The following is an 18337-nucleotide window of genomic DNA, read 5'->3' as shown; positions in this document are numbered from 1 at the left end:
GGCCTCTGTTTTGTTCATGTATGATAAAATAGTAGCTGTACAACCAGGCTTGGCAAAGTTGATGTATATGGTAATAATAAATGACGAGCATTGTGGAAACCCCAGTACCAGTGTGGCCGTGAGTTTTTAATCATTGTCTTCTTCACATGTTCAAACGTAGGTTAGTGGTCACTCAAAAATAGAGGTACAGGTTCATTTTCCTCATTAAAATAGAAGAAGAGTGTTCTTTTTTGCTTCGCTGGTTTGTTCAACTGTTCATTCTGTGTGGGGGGGCTGTTTTTTACCGGCTGTTTACCCCCACCGCCTCCACCCCTCTGTCTCTCTGTCGCTCTCTATCTCTTCTCGCAAACCTGGACCTGAAAACGTGTTCGCACTCTCTGGCTGAGGTAACGTTGAATAGGCCTGATGTGATTCCCTCACTCTGGATTGCGTGCATGAGGTCGAAACAAAAACACAAGGAAGAAAACGTTGGCTTCACCGAAGACATACGAAATGCAGAGGAGAGGCCTCAGTGTGTTTTATGTGTGGAGGTGCTCAGTAATGAACAAACTGGACAGACTTCTCCAAACGGAGCAATCTCAGCATCGGGGAAAGTCGAAATAATTTTTCCTGTGCAAAGAAGAGACTTTCAAGAGACAGTGTTTTGACAGAGGAATAGTAAGTCAGTCAGGTGTTTGTTTGTGTTGCATTTGAAGTGTTTCGTGTGTTTGTTAGTTGGTGACTAGTGTTTGCTGCTCGCTAGCTAACATTACTTGTCAGTGTTAGCCGCGAATGCTGACATTATCTTTCTAGCCGCGATTGACATTTCGACTCGTGGGCTTGTCTCTAATGTGGATTAGGCAGCAAAGTGCAATTATTCAAAACTGTTTGGATGGTGGAAGAGTCAGTCAAGTGTGTGTTACGTTTGTAGTTAAGTGTGTATGTGTGTCACTTTCCATGCGGGACAAATGTCAGAAATTCCGTGTGCACGTGTGACTAATGTGGTAGTTACAAATGAGAGTGGTGATTGTTAATGATGATATATATATATATATATATTTCTATATATTTAGTTACTTGCTGGTACAAATGGTAAGGGTACAAAAATGTACTTGCACAAATGGATACCATAATGTACCTGTATAGAGTACCGCCCACATGACAAGACTTCTACCTCTAAAGATGTTTCATGTGAAAACATAGAGACCTGTATACTGGAACTCTCTTTGGCTTGTCTGAGATTTTAGTCACCACCGCCAGCGTTATGTAACAATAATCCTGACCGTCTGACTAAAGGTTTCTGGGTAGGATGGAAATATGATGCTTTTGGAGCGGACCTCACCCTGGGTTCTTTGTTTCCGGACAAAACCCTCTCCTAATTTCCTTCAATTCCCCCGGGACCTTCAAATTCCTCCTCAAATATTCCTAGATCTTTTCCTTTTATTCTTTTTTAAAAATGCCTGAGTGTCAGCAGCCTGATCCCAGGGGCAGCACTCTTCTGACCAGAGGTTTGCCAGCTTGAGTCCCCAGCGGAATTGGTGAAATCACCCTCCTCTCTGAGCATTAACAACTACCACTAAACTGACATTTTCAATAATAGAATATGTCTTTACTGTCCTCTTAGGAGTACTGCAATCAGAGACAAACAGTTTGAATAGATTCGTGGGAGGAAAGCACCCGGCCCAGCTGTGTATATACAACATAGCACTGAATAATTTGAATAGACAGGATCCAAAACAGAAAATGAATTCAACCCTGTGAAGCATATTTGCATTTTTTTTTCTCAAAACAAATAGCAATGCATTTTAAACGGAAACACAAATAAAGAGAAAATGGTAAATAAAGTCATATTTTTCTCATTTTATAATAAAGCCATAATTACATGTAAACCAGAAAAAGAAACCTCACAAAGGTAGTTGGAAAAGGAAAGTGAAACAGAAAAATCTGAGATATAAAATGGAAATGCTTAAATTGAAAATGGAAAACGTAATAGAAATGAAAATGGAAATGATCAAATTTACATCTTAAATAAAGAAGGTGAAAAGGGCTGAATAAGGTCTCCCTGGTGTTTGTGTGATGCTTCGTTGGTCGGACAATTCTGTCTCTGGAACTTCAACTCAACTTTACCTTCAGCTTTAACTTTAATTGAGAAAGGGCGTCCTGAAGGGTGGAGACATTTCACCCAAACAATTATAATAATATTCATATTTCTGTGTACAACAGGAAGAGGGAAGCTCGGTTGTTGTGATGATGGACAGAAAATTGCATCCTAACATTGATGGGAATGTAGCAGCGTCTGGGTCTCTGGTGTACAGTCTGTGTTTTATTAGTTGGCGTCAGGGTCGGGGTCAGTGGCCACTTAACTCATTTAATTCAGGAAGTGAATTTTCTTGAAATCAGATAAACTAAAAAACTACAGTATGAATTAATGTTTAATCCCCAGAACAGTTTGAAGCATTTTCATTTGGTGCTGACTGAATTAAAGTGCATTTATCTCTGCTGCGGTCTATGACAGAGCACTCAAAACCATTATCTCTATTATTGTTTGTGGCTAATTAGTACATGTCACCAATGGGATAAATAGCGGAGTACTGTAAGGGTGAGGCTTGCCTTTTCCGATGAAACCACTCAAACTAAAAATAAATAGTCTCAAGGTGCTGCAGGGAGTGCTTTGAATTTAACACACACTTGTTCAGACTCTTTAGCGTTAACTGTATATTTGTTACAGCGTCTTTCCGGCACTGAAGGCTGAGCCCTCGGTGCACTTTGAAAGTAAACAAGATGATAATGAGCTTAACGAACCTCAGCACATGCTAGAAGACTCCTGATGAAAATATTAAAAGTATCAAATGTTTTAAATGTTGGGAAACTGAGGTCAGGAACGTGGGTGGCTCCACAGTGACCCCGCTGACATCAGCTGTCCTGTTGACTAGTGAGTGCTTGGCTGTAGCTCAAGTTCTTATTGTTTCTCATAGAGAGTGACATATAATAAGAAATCGTCATTTATCACAACTGTTCACACCAGACTACTGAGACAAAGTAAATTAAAAACAGGACAGTCAAACTTGTTCAGTAAAGTTGTAGTGACTGGAATCAGATTTGTTTTCTCACGTGGCACCTAACAGGTTACCAAAACTCCCCAAAACAAGTTAGTAGTGACTCCATGTGACCTGTGTTTGGTTTATTTATAATCACACAGATCTAAACAAACCAAATACAAATATACAGTGACGGAAATGTTTCCACTGTGGCTTGTGCCAAAGAAAATGAAGTGTAGTCATGATGACACCCTGGGGGTCGACCCTCAGATGTCACTGACGCCGTTAATGAGGCTTGTCCACAAGGCTAAAAAAATAACATCAATCGTTTGGCCACCAGCTTTCAAATATCAAAGATACCCCGAACTGAACTCTTCAGGGTCATTAATGATGTGCTGCTTTAACAAGTGTAAAATTCCTTCAAACTTAATATGTGTCCGAAACATTTAAACAGACATCTGCCTGTGGCCGCTGAACATCATCACTGTTTTGGTTTTGATCTTTTTCATCAGTTTGAGATTTGAATGAGGGTAATGAGGTTACTGGATTGTGTGTGTGTGTGTGTGTGTGTGTGTCCTGGAAATGGCCGAGTTGTTTTGTGAAGTGTAAGAGGTGTGTTGACATGTTTGATAGTGTAGCATAGCTGTCTTCCTGCTTCCACTGTTTGACTGGCAACAGGAATGTCTGGCAAACAGCCACGCAGTCACTGCCCAAACACACACACACAGGTTGGTACATTGGTATTTTTGAGAACCCTCATTGACATTTTGCATTCCCGTGCTTTCCACTTCATCGTTTTTATTTTTGTAGTTTTGGTCGTGGAGGCATGACTAAAAAGAAGCCCGACGGGGGAAGAAACACAAGCAGTCAAACGATAAGACAAATAACACAAACTTATCTGGAAGAGAAAATGAAACTCTGGATTTCAGACTCAAACTGTTCGTTGTAAACTTCCATCACAGTTTACAGACCAACGTCCTGCTTCAACTTTGACCTGTAGCACTTAGCATAGTCATTTGCACACAGATATCCTTTGCAAAGAGGTATTATTACTTACATTTTAGGTACGCTCACTTCAGTTTTACCTCCAAATAAAGTGGTTTAGACAATCTGGCGAAACTGTGTTCTTCTCTGATTGTCTGAACGCTCGTTTGTTGCACCACTGCACTTTGTTTTATTGATGACGTGTTTCCAAAATCGGTGCGAGTATAATATTATCGTAACTGATGGAAATGATGGTGGAATTAGACCTAGTTGGAACGGGGACCAGACCCACACACACACACACACACACACTTTTTCATCTTCCTAACAGGGAACATGACTTCATTACTGACCTTGATGTTTCCGTTTTTTAAGACACAGGTCAGACTCTTGTTTGTGTCGTCTTCCCTCCTGGCTCCACAATCTTAAGTGTTTCTGCTCCGACACAGAACAATTTACAAAACCAAACAATTAAAGGGACATTCTACCAAAAAAACAAAAAAACAAAGCCAGTAACCTATCAGTTAGTTTATACACATTACAAAACTTTTATACATAAATATACTGTGTTGCACTTTTTGGATGCTGACCAGAGGTGGTGCTACCATGTTTTTTTGTATAAGAAAAAACAAAAACACCTCTATACAGTTCTTTTAGCACTGTCTAATGTTTTAACATCAAGTTTTTTACCAATTAGGCATTCAAGTGAGAATTACTAATTGATCTGATTGGCACTGAATTTACAAATACTCAAAAATGTTCTGTAAAATGTGGAATCACATGTGTTTTGCTAGTTGTTTCAGTAGCACAGACGCTAATTCTAAAGTCTTCACTTTGAATGTTTTGGAAAATGAGTTGTCACAAAGTCTATCTCTCCTTCACTGTCAATGGAAGAGCTCCATGTGGGGAGTCTTGATGACATCTCACATCAGAGCTTTGGCTTAAACAGTTGAACACCATTCAATCCAAACTGGACTGTGTGGCCACAAAAGTAACGTAACGAAACATATTGTTTTATCTGTGGCATGTTTTTTTTTATTTTAAGTCTCAGTTACAGTACGTTGTCATGGAGCAATAACTTACACTCACTGACTTCAACTCAATCTTATCAAAGCACAGATTCAGTGACTTTGACTTGACCTTACGACGACGTTAACAGCTCGGCTTTGACTTGTAATGCTGCTCTGACATATAAAAGAAAATCTTTCAGGCATCTTTGACTGTTTGGCCTGTGTTGTTTTTTTATGTTCCTTGTTGCTCTGGGAGGTTTTAGTCTGCGCAGGTTGAGTTGTGATATTTACTTTAGTTACCTAAAGACCATGAAGGTAAAACTATGCAGGGAGTGTAGCAGGGCAGTGGAAGGGAGAAAAGTACATCGTGAGAAGAGAGAGTGAGATGTATTGTGTGTGTCTGTAGCATACTGTGTGTAGAGTTTGTTTGTGTGTTTGTATATGAGAAAGAAAACAAATGTGTGTGAGTGGTATGTTAGAGAGAAAATATGTGTGTGTGTGTGTGTGTGTGTGTGCTGACAGCCAGCATGACGTCTGCACGGCTGCCTTGACCTAATCTCATCTGGCAGCAGATCAGACGCTGTTGTGTTGCACCGGACGGCACAGAACAGGTTGATATAGGCCTCCATTGTACACACACTCACACGCACACATACACATTCCTAATTCTTAATTACTAATAAACCTCTTGAACCACTTTCCAGCTGTGAACTGTGGCCTCAATTTAAACCACCACCAAGTACATCCTTGCCGAGCTGTACTTTATGTAATACAAACTATTTTCACATTTTGTCCACAGAAATACAGAACATTTTGAGCAAATAAGCTTCTTAATACATGCAAGACTTTACAGGGAGAGTGACAGAAAGAAATTATGGAAAGAAAGCAGAAAAGCTGCCTGAGGCACCGTAGCCAAGACTATAGAGCTACAGTATTTTGTAAAATATCTGAAAATGACTAATATTAAGAGTAGAAAGTTCTTCCATCATCTGTTACACAGGGAACACAGTCAACTCTAAATTACTTTTATAATGAATACTTTGTTATAAATAAAATATAAGTCACAAACAGCGCAGCTCCAGTGCTGGTTGGCCAGTGTTAAAAATGCAAAATGAAATCAAAGTGAAAACAACGTGTGGCAGCAGACCGTCAGTACCTCCAGTTACTCAGAGCTACCAGAGCGTCATGATAAAGTCCAGTCCGAGCACTGAGGAAATGTCAGCAACCGTTTACTTTTATGCTGTCAAAGAAGTTGTGAAAGCAGTTATGAGTTATCAAAACTGCTGACATCATTTTATAGCTTACTGTAAAGTTTCAGTTCACGCTTCATCTTCTCAGAACACACAGTCTTTACTAAACTCTCTGTGAGCACCGTGATGAACTGAATAAACAAACAGACAGTGAGGTGAAGCTTTGTCTAATCTGCAAACGTTCCTGTTCAACAGTAGAACAATCCAGGTTTGGGCAGTTTAGTAACTTCACATCTGTGTGTCTGATGTGGAGTTACTGATGAACGCTGTCACCAGAAACTAAGCCTTCAAATCACAAACACAACAGCCACTTGTACTGAACGAGTGACATTGATAAGTTGACTGAAGCATGAAGAGTCACAGAGATAACAGTCCTGCAGAGTGAGGATTTGTATGCAGGCGATGTGATCCATGCGTTCAGTGTGGTTGTAAGCACGAAAGTGTTGAGACATGCAATTATTATTTGAAGTGATACTAAAACAGTTATGAAACTGTGGGCAACGGCTGCAATAAAGCATCTCAGTGGGCAGCAGCAGCTGAAAACATCTAACGGTTATGAAAATATGTTAAAAGTTCAAACATTTGTATATTTTGATGATATGGTGACTTTTTTTTTAAGTTTTCCTATAAACAAACAATGTTTTGTTTACATTCAGTGTTACTCAACAAAAAACATGGTGTGTTAAATGCATTGTCTTCCTCATAAAACATTTGCCAAGCTGGTAAATAATTAGAAATGTGCATTGTTTACATCCATGTTTGCATGCTAGCAGTCTCCTTTTTCTTTACTGCATTTGTTGGTGCTGCCACTAACTGTCCATTAGTGTTAAAGTGTGAGACCATTGGCAGGATATGAATTGTGCCACCCACATGCTTGTGCACAATACAAACTAATCACAGACCCACTCATAAAAACACTGAAGACGATCAGTCAGCGCTTGTTAAGTGGGAGCTTGGACGGCTTTCCCACAAAATAATTAAAATAACGAAACAAGTATTTCATATTTTGTATATTTATTTATTTCATGCAGAAGGGCACTTCAGTTAAAGAGGACAAAGCAGTTTGAGTCTGTACAGTCACCACACTCTGCAGGTGTGTAACATAACAGTCCTCTGTGACTGAGTGAGCATCATGACTCTGTTCAACAACCTGTGTGTCAGAAACACGCTCAATGATTGACTGCTAAAGAGCCTGTTAGCTGCTACACAACACTCACATGTACACAAACCACAACATCAACAGGGAGTCGTGTGTGTGTGTGTGTGTGTGTGTGTGTGTGTGTGTGTGTGTGTGTGTGGCCATTGCATGCAAACGCTGTAAGATAAACATCTGTAATTGACAGAACAAACCACATTTCTGGGTGGACAAAGATAACACAAGTGATGACCTATGTCACTCTGTGTTAGTCATTTTAGGTATAGGTAAATGAGGTCTGACAACAAGCCGTTGAGCAAGATACGACATCCCAAACGCCTTCTCTGTAGCTGATGAACTAGTGTGATAGTACTGTGGTCTGAACTGTATTTTACATTAACTCAGTTTGTATTTAATCAGTGAGTTTGTTTTGAGTAAGATCCTTTTAGTGTAACCGGAAACAGAAGTCTCGCTCTGAAATCTCACAAGAGGTGATACAAGAAGACATCAGTGTTTCTGGTTAAACAAAAAGGATCTTACTCTTTAACAAAAAGGTCTGTCTCTGTAGGGATCCTCTCCATTGTGTTGTCAGACGTAGAATAACTATCTGAGCCTGTCAGTGGCAAAAACAAGCACTTTTAGTGGATGTTCTTTTGACGGGCACAGTCACAAGGATTATGTTGCAGCCATTGCAGCCCGTTCACGGTGATCTACTGGACCAATTTCAAAACTTTTGGGAACTATCACTCATTTAGACACCAACATTCGTAAAAATAGGGCCCAGGTTTAAAAACAGAGGAACTTCCCTTTAAGCGATAAGGCTGATTGGCAGTGGTTTTGTCTCTGGCATGTTGTCCTGCTGTTTTATCTAATGAGGAAGTCAGGTCGCTCTGTGTGGTGCTCAGTGGTGACAGATGTGATCTATGTAACTGCAGGGTGAAGCAATTCAATTTTATCTATATAGCGCCAAAACACAACAAAAGTCATCTCATGACACTTTACAAATAGAGCAGGTCTAGACCGACTCTTTATAATGTTATTACAGAGACCCAACAGTTCCCACCATGAGCAAGCACTTTGTGTGGCAAGGAAAAACTTCCTTTTAAAAGGCAGAAACCTCGAGCAGAACCAGACTCTAGGTGGGCGGTCATCTGCTTTGACCGGTTGGGAGAGACAGACAGACAGACAGACAGAGAGAGAGAGTGAGAGAGATAGATGTAGAGACACAGACAGACAGACAGACAAGCAGACAGGCAGAGATGTATGGCAGCACTAGCAGTAGCCGTAGCAGCTATAATTATAATAACAATGGAAATATGACTGATAATAGTAGTTACGCTGTAATAATACCTGAGATATGACTAATTATAGCAATAACAGCTTTAATAGTAACAGAACTACAACTACAAATAATAACTGTAGTGATCAGACTCAAGTGGGCCCATGGCAGCAGCAGCCAGGCGTACCAGGACCACGATCCACAGGAACCTGCGAGATGAGGAAGCACAAAGAAACTCCAGGAAGATATGAAGTTAGTAACATGCATTGGAGGGAGATGAATGTGTAAAGATGGAGAGGGAGAGGAGGAAAGCTCAGTGCATCATGGGAAGTCAAATAACTCTGCATGGCGGTGATGATATGTGTGATAACAGATTACAGCAGAGTTGTGACCCGGTTGTGGTTCAGCTTATCAACTCGTCATTCGGCCTCCACCTGTGTGTGTTTGAGTACATGTTTGTCTATATTATTGTGGCACTGGGGCAGCTCTGTCCGAAGTCACTGTTCCACACTGGTGACTGTCACATTATCACAGGCTGAAGCTGTTTCCTTCACAGAAACTGTTTTGATGTGTGGTGACAGACATCTCTTGGGCCAGGAAGTGGACACTGACTCAGCATGCCTGCCTTTTTCTTTGGAAATAGGCGACGCTGCATCATTGTCATCGAGTCAACATGTGTGGGGCTGCCCAGTACAATCACAGCCTCTCTTAAGACCCTTGATGATGGACTGTAGCATCACAGGGCTCATTTTTGTTCCCAAAGGAGGATTTCTAACGTTTTTGACACCTCTCCTGACCTTTTCTCCACCGCCACCATCAGGTCACAAAAGCATGATTTTGCCATTACATTTATTAAGCACTTTCATGGTCCTCAAAGGTTAAATCCTTTCCATTTTGGACACTGCATGGACTATTCTTATGCACAGTCCTTAGATCTAGTTGTCAGCGTTGTACTCAAGGAATCATGTGGCTGGATTGCCGTGATATTTGTGATGAACATTCATGGTACAAAATTGTAATGAACATATTAATCTCTGTCCATCTCTGTGATTACATGACCTTCCATTAGTGTCACATTTAGGACAAATTATACACAAGATATCTACTGGACAGATTGCCATGACATTTGCTGTGGATAAGGATGAACCTTTGGTTATCTTGTGGAATGGTCTACTCTGGTGGGTGCTAGCAGCACTGAGTTGATGTGATTAGATTTCTTAATTCAAATTCAAGCTTTTGATACTATTTGTAAAAGCTGCAGAACCCAGTTGGCTCCTCGGGCTGTAAAACCTTCACAGTTATTTCTGAAATCTATCGATCTAAGAGGAATGAAAAGAAGCTGAAACATACATAAACTCTGGAGGAAGGCAGTTCACAGTGCTTAAGAACATATTTAACCTAAGTGATTGAAAGCATATGTTGGCTCATATCAGTCATATGCAAAAATATCAAGCCGGTCCAAGATGTATAAACAGAAGCTGAGCTCAGGGTGGAGAAAAGGAGAAGTCGAGGAGTGAAACAGAAACTGAACTCCCATCCTCTCTCTCTCTCTCTCTCACTCTCTCTCTACTGCACATGTATATTCAGGTCATGCTTACATGAAGGCTTACATAATGCTTATCATATGTCCTGGACTCTCTGTTTGCACTCTATTGCAAGGTCTTTTTGGGATTGTACGATGTGTCAGCATGTCCTGTGTTATCATACCAGATGTTAGAAAGTCTCTGTACTTGTACTAATGTCTTCCTCTCTGCCCTACTGTATCTCAGTCCATTGGGGCAGCAGAATTCAGTATATTAGAAGAAAAGGGTTTGACTGTATGTGTTGAGGGTGTGTTCATTCCAAGCAGCTTTGAATGGTTTGTTTTCACCGCGAGAGGGATTCCATTCACTTCAAATAACCAAACCAAATGCCTAAAAACTGCAAGTCTTGTGAGAGTCTTGTGACAAGAAACCGTAGTGCATTAAAAGTATATGTAAACTAAATGTAGAGCACAGCAAATAAACACGGGAAATGAGCCTGAAACACAAATATTACTGGTTGTAGTGTAAGGAGAGCTTGACATCTGACAAGGTAAGCAGGCAAAATGAAGTGAGGAAGAACTGCAGTCTAGACAGATTTGTCTGTTTCTATTTCTGCATTGCTGACAGCTATGAGTGCTGGAGAGTGTTAATTAATGCCTAAAGAGCATCATGTTTAGTTAAGGTTTTAACTGCAGTCATTACAAACATTGTAAAGATCTTTTGTCTTAAATTCTAGTTTCTAAAGATACCTATAACTGTCAGCAAAATGTGTGTTAAACGATGCACAAGACATCTACAATACTGTAGTTCTATTTGAATAATGAAGCTTTAATTAGAAGCTGGACCCAGCTCATACAGAACATATATCATACAATAGTAAGTGATAATTAAAGGTTTTAAAGACTTCCATGTATAGATTAAATAGCTAGGATTGCCATCTATTAATTGTTTATTTATTGTTAAAGTTTTTTTAAATGTTTTTTTTTTACTACTTTTGGATGTTTTGAAGTGGTCTATTTACGTTACGTTTATAATCAGAATCAGAATCCGAAATACTTTATTGATCCCCGGGGGGGAAATTACACATAAATGTGTTACATAAATGCAACAAATCAAAATTTTCCACTGAAACAAACTTATTTTTTGTTTTGTAGGACGTTTAATTATAAAGCATCATAAATGAAACTCTCTCTCTCTCTCTCTCTCTCTCTCTCTCTCTCTTGCAGATGTTCAGAGTCCAGAGTAAATGGCCTGTCGGCTCCGGAGTGGTGAAGCTCTGTAAAGTCATTCCTGTGTTTTAGTGCGAGCATCCCAGAGGAATTTTGTGTGTCATCAGAACCTTGAGACACACCCACGCACGCACACACACATACACTGATGTTCAGCCTCTCCCTCTCACAGTGGACCTGGCAGACCTCTAATCTCTAAAAGATTGATGAGGCCCTGTCCAGGCACAGGCGGCCTGGCACAGCGTCGATAAGGCAGCTTTCATTTCACCACATTTTATCCCTCGCTCCTTCCTTTCTTCTCCTCTTTTCCTCCATGCTGAGGGAAGTGGGTGCTGCTTCTGAAGCGTGAGAGAGGATTATGACACACCAAGGCCCCTGAGCGAGAAGGACAGTGTTTTAAACAGGAACCATGAAATGCCCCGGAAATGACAGTTCTGTTTTTTTCTGTTGCTCCATGTTGGACAGCCGTGCGGCAGCCGAGCCGGACGCCAGAGTCGGCATGTCACTGTCAAACTGCTGGAGCTGGAATATAGTGAAACTACAGAGGGACATTCAGAGCTGAGAGTAGCTGAACACACATCACACACCTGCACACACACAAACACACCCAGAGCGTTCCACGCGGGACAATGTGCAACATCTCGTTCTGTGATGTGGACAGTAAGGTGGACCAGTTCTTCCAGCCCACACTCTACATCATAGTCATCGTTCTGGGGCTGCCCACTAACTGCATGGCCCTGTGGGCTGCCTACATGCAGGTAAGGAGGAGACACACTAACACACACACACACACACACAGCCTACCACCAGTGTTGGCCAGTAACGTGTTACATAGTGGTTTCAAACCTAGCTGGGCTGGGTTCTGATAGGCTTTGTTTTGGATTCGGTTCCAAGTTAGTAAAAACCTGATTTGTAAAACTTAGAATCCAATAAATCCAATAAATCTCTGAGTTTTAGCTCTCAGATTATTTTTTATTTTTGTTAAAAAGCTAAACCTAACTAGATTCAATAAGGGATGCAAAATTGTTTAAATTCAGTAAGCAGATTCAATACTGATTCAGAATCAGATAGAAATAAACAGGCCTTTATTTGCACCGAAAGGAATGAAACAGTTCGGCAAAGTAACAGACACGCACCAGCAGTGTAGATACGCCACCGTCCTCGCACTCCAATGCTGAAGTCAGACAGTCAGAAGCAGTGCCATAATGTCATGGCATTGTGAGCAGTGATACGACTGCTTACCTTCCCAAAAATATCAACAAACATCGTTATACCGAACTGAACAAAATGTTTAATTTCTACTTTGTGTGAAGTGGGTTAACAGACACACATCAGTGTGTGGGCTGGCCGCTCATTAAACAACAACGTGTTGTTTTCTGTAAATGAATGAAAGAATAAGGAAAGTCATGTAATGAGGTAAGTAACATGATTACGTTTTCACTGTATAATAAGAGATTTTCCGAGTAACATGTCTGACACTGCTACATACAGTCAACAGAGCACTGGGGATATTTTCCCATACAGCGTCAAACATTTCCAGTGTTTCCCACAGACTGTCAGTTTGCTTTGGCAGCAGCAGGAAGAATTATTATTGACTTTTCATTCAATAGAGTTCATTAACTCGTATTTTTTCGAGCACAAATGTCATTAAAAGTGAGTGACATCATTAGATTATTGTTTTGCTTCCATCTCAGCATCAAGGCCACTTCTCCAACTTGTTGCATTGAGTTTGAGCCCTGGCTGAGACACACCACGTCTCGAAAGGAGCACAGGTGCGCTGTGTCATAGGTGCATTATGGTTATTATAGTTCCCAAATACGCAGCATTAACTGCATTGCTGAGAGCCACCAGCTCCATTAATGACAACACCTGGACTGAATCCAAAACGTGAACATACTTTACATGTTGTTTATTTACCGGGGCGGTTCTGCCTAAACATTAACATTGTAATATAAAAACTGCATGGGAAACAGAGCTGTCTCCTGGTAGCTGGATTTCAATCCAAGTGCTGACAAATCGAATTAGAAAAGCTTAGTGGACATGTAGAACTGCTGCCTCCCAAGTATTTGTCCATCTCTCTCTGTCTCATTCACAAGCCCTTGTTGTGGTTGTACGTCCTTGAGTTGCAGTATGTTACCAAGTGCACTTCTTTGTGTTTTTAAGGCATGGGATATGTTCACCTGTATGAGACACTAAACAACAATAATGCATTCAGGAAGGCAAATGATTTGCAGCTGATGGAAATACACACATTATTTGCATTTTATTTTCTCTCAAATTTTAAAGGTTTGCATAAAAGGGAAACGCAGACACTGTTAACCTCACTATCTTTGTCACTGACTTCTTTGACTACAAAAAACACTGAAGTTGAACAAAACATGACACACTCTTAACTCTCTCTATCATTACACATTTCTGTCCTCATCCATCAAACGTTAAATCTTCATCCCTCTCCCATCTCTCACTCCTGCCTCCCTTCATCTTTCCTCTCCACTCTCTCCGTCCCTTCATCACATTCCTCCCTGCAGGTACGCCAACGCAATGAGCTCGGCATCTACCTGATCAACCTGTCAGTGGCTGACCTCCTCTACATCACCACTCTTCCTCTGTGGATCGACTACTTCCTACAGCACGATGACTGGATCCATGGTCAGGAGAGCTGCAAGCTGTTCGGCTTCATCTTCTACACTAATATCTATGTCAGCATCGCCTTCCTCTGCTGTATATCACTGGACAGGTACCTGGCCGTGGCATATCCTCTGCGCTTCGCCAAGGTTCGACGAATCAAAACAGGTATGTAGGGTTAAGGATATGCTTTTCTCCTGAAATAATAGATCTGCTCAAAAAACAAATGGTGGTAAAGATTAATGTCCTTAATATCAGGCACCTAATTCATAAAATTGTTCTTGAATTTATATTCAAATTTAATGTTCATTGCTCACAGCATTCTTGCTTAATAAAAAATACAAACAACCAGCTTGGTTAAAGAGGTAATTGTGTCATTAGCACTTCTGATGGATGAATCTTAATCTCTTGGAAGGAAAAGCAAAAAACTTTCCATTAAAACAGGGGTCAGTACTTTCAAATATAGATATTGCATTAGTTCCCCAAACTGTGCTGCTGCTGAGTCCGGAGGGAGGTGCTACTTCAAATCTGTCATTGTCGACCCTGACATAACAGGAAATTCAATTTGTGCAGAGATAAGATTACTTCCATATCAAAAGAAGTTTTAATAAATAACTAATTAAACAAGGATGTCTGCTAAAGTCATTACTTTTGGATAAAATGTAATGATACAGACCTTAAGTCCAATTCATAAACAAGGCCCAAAACTAGCTTTTCTAGAAATACAAATTATGAAATTTAATATTTTGGATGGAAACTCTTCATATGGGTAGCAGAGAGGCTCTGAAATACCATTTCATAAAGTACTGTATCCTCATAGATAACATTTTTGTCCAAAACAGATGGTATTCAGGCCACTGTTTGGTGAAATTAATGATTACTTAGGTTGGTACATGGTGTCATTCAATCAATCAATCTCTAGCTGTGTTTATATGTCTATAATTCCAAGAGCACTCTCTTTTCTTTCAATACAGTACAGTATTCACACAGGCTAGAGGAATAGAAGTTACCCTAAAGTCAACTCTTTATCTCTCCTCTTCTTTCCTCTCCTGAACTTCCTGCAGCTGTCCTGGTCAGCGCCATGGTGTGGATCATTGAGATCGTAGCCAACTCTGCTCCTCTCTTCCACGATGAGCTCTTCCAGGATCGGTTCAACCACACCTTCTGCTTTGAGAAGTATCCCATGCAGGACTGGGTGGCAGGCATGAACCTCTACAGGACATTTCTGGGCTTCCTTGCTCCATGGACAGCCATGCTTGTCGCCTACCGCGGGATCCTGGCAGCAGTGCGCTGCAACGTCTCAACGGAGCGTCAGGAAAAGGCCAAAATTCAGCGGCTGGCGTTGAGCCTGATCCTCATCGTTTTGCTCTGCTTTGGACCGTACCACATCCTCCTCCTGGTGCGGAGTGTCATGTTTCTAAGGAAGCCGTGTGACTGCGGCTCAGAGGAGAGCTTGTTTGCCGCATACCATGTATCTTTGGCGCTGACCAGCCTCAATTGCGTCGCCGACCCCATTTTGTACTGTTTCGTCAATGAGGGGGCTCGGCACGACGTCGGCCGAGCTCTCTCAGCTTTACTGTCTGCAGCTTGCCACAGAGGCTCCTCTGCCTCACCATCGCACGCCGACATACTCAATGCTGGTTCAGTGACTATGGAAACACCGCTGTCAGCAAAGAAGCAGCCTTGTGTGTACGCTGATGGAAGCAAGACAAGCAGCTACAAGACAGAACTGGTGGCTCTGAAGGAGGAGTGTCTACAGATGACCATCCTCAGTGTTAGGAAGTGACCTCTACCTGGAGCATACTGTAAGAGGTCCAAACTGCTCAGCTCAGTGGATGGAGGAAGTTCTTAACACTGACAGAGTCCAATGTCTTCTGGCCTGACAGGCTGAAATCAGATGCATTTATGAGGCTGTAGATGCTTGAGATAAAAGCTTCCACTGAATGGCTCATTAACAACCAGGAACCCAGGAAGCCACAGTAGCAGCCCCTGTAAGATTGAAATGCTTACACACCAGAAAACAAATTGTTGGGTGAACGAAAAATTAAGAGACACTACCAGCTAGAGGATGACTCCTGAGGACAGGTCATGTTGTAAATCCTTTGTATGCTGACCATTTTGGGACATCTCAGACTGTCTCTGGTTCAACTTTAATTACTTTAAGCTGTGGTTTGGCAACGTCTGCACAGCTGCACTGCATGCTAATGTTAGCATGTTAACAATCCCTGAGTGTAGTTGAGGCTGATAAGGATTCAGTCATTAGTTTTAGAGGTATCCCCATGAAGGGAAGAGGACATTTTGACCTGCTGGTGGCGCTATATGAAAAGTCAGGGGATCACCAAAGTCCTCAAGATTCTGCCTCAGTGGACCATGAATGTCTACTAAATTCCATGCCAATTCACCCATTAGATGTTGAGATATTTCAGTCAAGTGTTTGACCAACAGATCGACAGACCAGCTGACATCCCTACAGTCATGTCACTGTTGTGGCTATCAAGGGTCTTATCAAAAACAGTTTGACAACATGGATTTTTGGACAATTTATGATGCCTAGGAGGACATTCTTGAATATTTAAGTGGAATTATTTAAACAGACCACACTCTGCATGGCTGAGTATTGTTCTGACTGCATTGACACCCAAATGGACAACGGGCAGATGTAGGAGATTGACGTTTGACACCCAAATGCACCACTTTGGAATATGGAAGAATGGCAGAAGGGTAATAAAAAAGATTGTAGATTACTGGTCAAAAACATTTTAATGCTTGTTGGAAATGTGTTATTAGTTGTTTTTTTTTTAAGGAAATAAGCCTTATGAAGTACCTCGGCTCGTAAACTGTGATAGCAAGAAGGCTTAGAGTAGAAGTGTCTCTTATGTAATGTGAGCAATGTTTTTTCTTTTTCTTTCATTTTTACCACAGACAGCTGAATAATGAGGACTCAGTCCACTGAGGTGACATCCTAAACCAAAGCCTTTTACTGCATTCAACTCAGTTTGAAGGTCAAATGTATCAATTATTTCAATTACATTAGGTGGAGAAAACTGTGGAACAGAAACAGATGAAACAGTGAAACAGATCTTTACTGAAACTGTGTTGCCAGACAACCATCTCTCAGACTCCATGAATCCAAACTACATGCTTATACTTCGGTAAAGGTCAACCACAGTTGCCCAGTTACCCTTTACATTCCTTTTTCAGACAGATGCCTTCTAACTTCGAACTAACTGTCCCAAACTTCCTAAATGATATACAGTACATCATCACACACATTACACATCAAAGTTTTCAGATCTAACCTTCGTTTACCCGAGCAAGATTTGTACATTCCTCCCTGATGCAAGCAACACTGCTGGCTGCTAACATTGTTATATGTATTGTCATATTAGGGAAACAAATTAAGAAACATTTCTCTATAATGTCAAAAGTGTGATGAGGAACTCAAGAACTACTTTACTGGATATCCATATGAAATCATCTCCAGTGGTCAGAAGAAGTGTGCCAGCAGCCATGAGTTAATGTGGCAGCATTCAAAACAGCAATGCAAAATGTATTTTTTAAACGATTTATTTGAAAATCAACGATCAGAAATTTAGCATGTCATACCTTTTGTATATGAAGCTGATTATTCTTAATGTAAATACAAGTGACAATTTTAATCCACCAACGCTGGATTAGCTGCCATATGTTGACTACTTTCTGAAGTCATAATGTCAAGTGAGAGTTGTCAGGGCCTGAAAAAACAATTGTGTGCTGTGCTTACTTACCATTATTTGACGTTACACTGCATCTCCCTTCTCCTAGTTGGCAGCTTTTTACAGTAAATCCAACACAAAGTGACCAAACATAGCTTTTTTTAGCTTTCACAACAGCTGGGATCCCAAAACTTAATGGCAGCTTCTACAACAGAACTTTGAATACTGTACATAAAGGAAGGTGTCACTTTGAAAACACAGCTGTCGGAGCAAAAGCATCTTCGACTTCTAAAATTCAGTTTGTAGCCGTAAGCTTGATCTTTAAACTCTCTCTAAGTTGGCTCGTATGTGCAATCAAAACATTTTTTTGTACTGTTTTTGTGAATCAGTGGTAATAACATTTCAACACACTGTTGTACATACAGAACGTTCTGCTGTGTGTTCAGATATATAACAATGACTTACAAATGTCGCTTGTGTGGAGTATTATGGCTCAAATAACTCTTTTCCGACACAGTGATTTCATGATTGACAATGCGTGTCCATGTCGCAGTTCCACTGGCCCACAATTACGTGTTGAGGATGAGAAA

The 18337-nt window shown here is 40.8% G+C and overlaps 1 protein-coding gene across 1 annotated transcript; it reads left to right on the top strand.

The window, feature by feature from the left end:
• The first annotated feature begins 12056 nt into the window (after positions 1 to 12056).
• gpr4 (G protein-coupled receptor 4) lies at positions 12057 to 15838 on the top strand. Its single transcript, XM_070906530.1, has 3 exons — positions 12057 to 12185; positions 13956 to 14220; positions 15117 to 15838. The coding sequence occupies exons 1-3, from the start codon at positions 12057 to 12059 to the stop codon at positions 15836 to 15838; spliced, it is 1116 nt and encodes a 371-aa protein (XP_070762631.1).
• The last annotated feature ends 2499 nt before the right edge of the window (positions 15839 to 18337 follow it).

This window comes from Enoplosus armatus, chromosome 5 (assembly GCF_043641665.1).
Source record: "Enoplosus armatus isolate fEnoArm2 chromosome 5, fEnoArm2.hap1, whole genome shotgun sequence".
NCBI classification, from domain to species: Eukaryota; Metazoa; Chordata; class Actinopteri; order Centrarchiformes; family Enoplosidae; genus Enoplosus; species Enoplosus armatus.
The sequence above is the reverse complement of the archived record's forward strand: the minus strand, read 5'-3'. Positions and strand labels throughout refer to the sequence as shown.

What these genes read in the sequence shown, in the direction of transcription:
- gpr4 (XM_070906530.1), top strand. Translation starts at nt 12,057, where the DNA reads ATGTGCAACATCTCGTTCTGTGATGTGGACAGTAAGGTGGACCAGTTC. An exon ending in TGTGGGCTGCCTACATGCAG is followed by an intron (nt 12,186 to 13,955) that starts GTAAGGAGGAGA and finishes TCCTCCCTGCAG; the next exon opens with GTACGCCAACGCAATGAGCT. An exon ending in GGTTCGACGAATCAAAACAG is followed by an intron (nt 14,221 to 15,116) that starts GTATGTAGGGTT and finishes AACTTCCTGCAG; the next exon opens with CTGTCCTGGTCAGCGCCATG.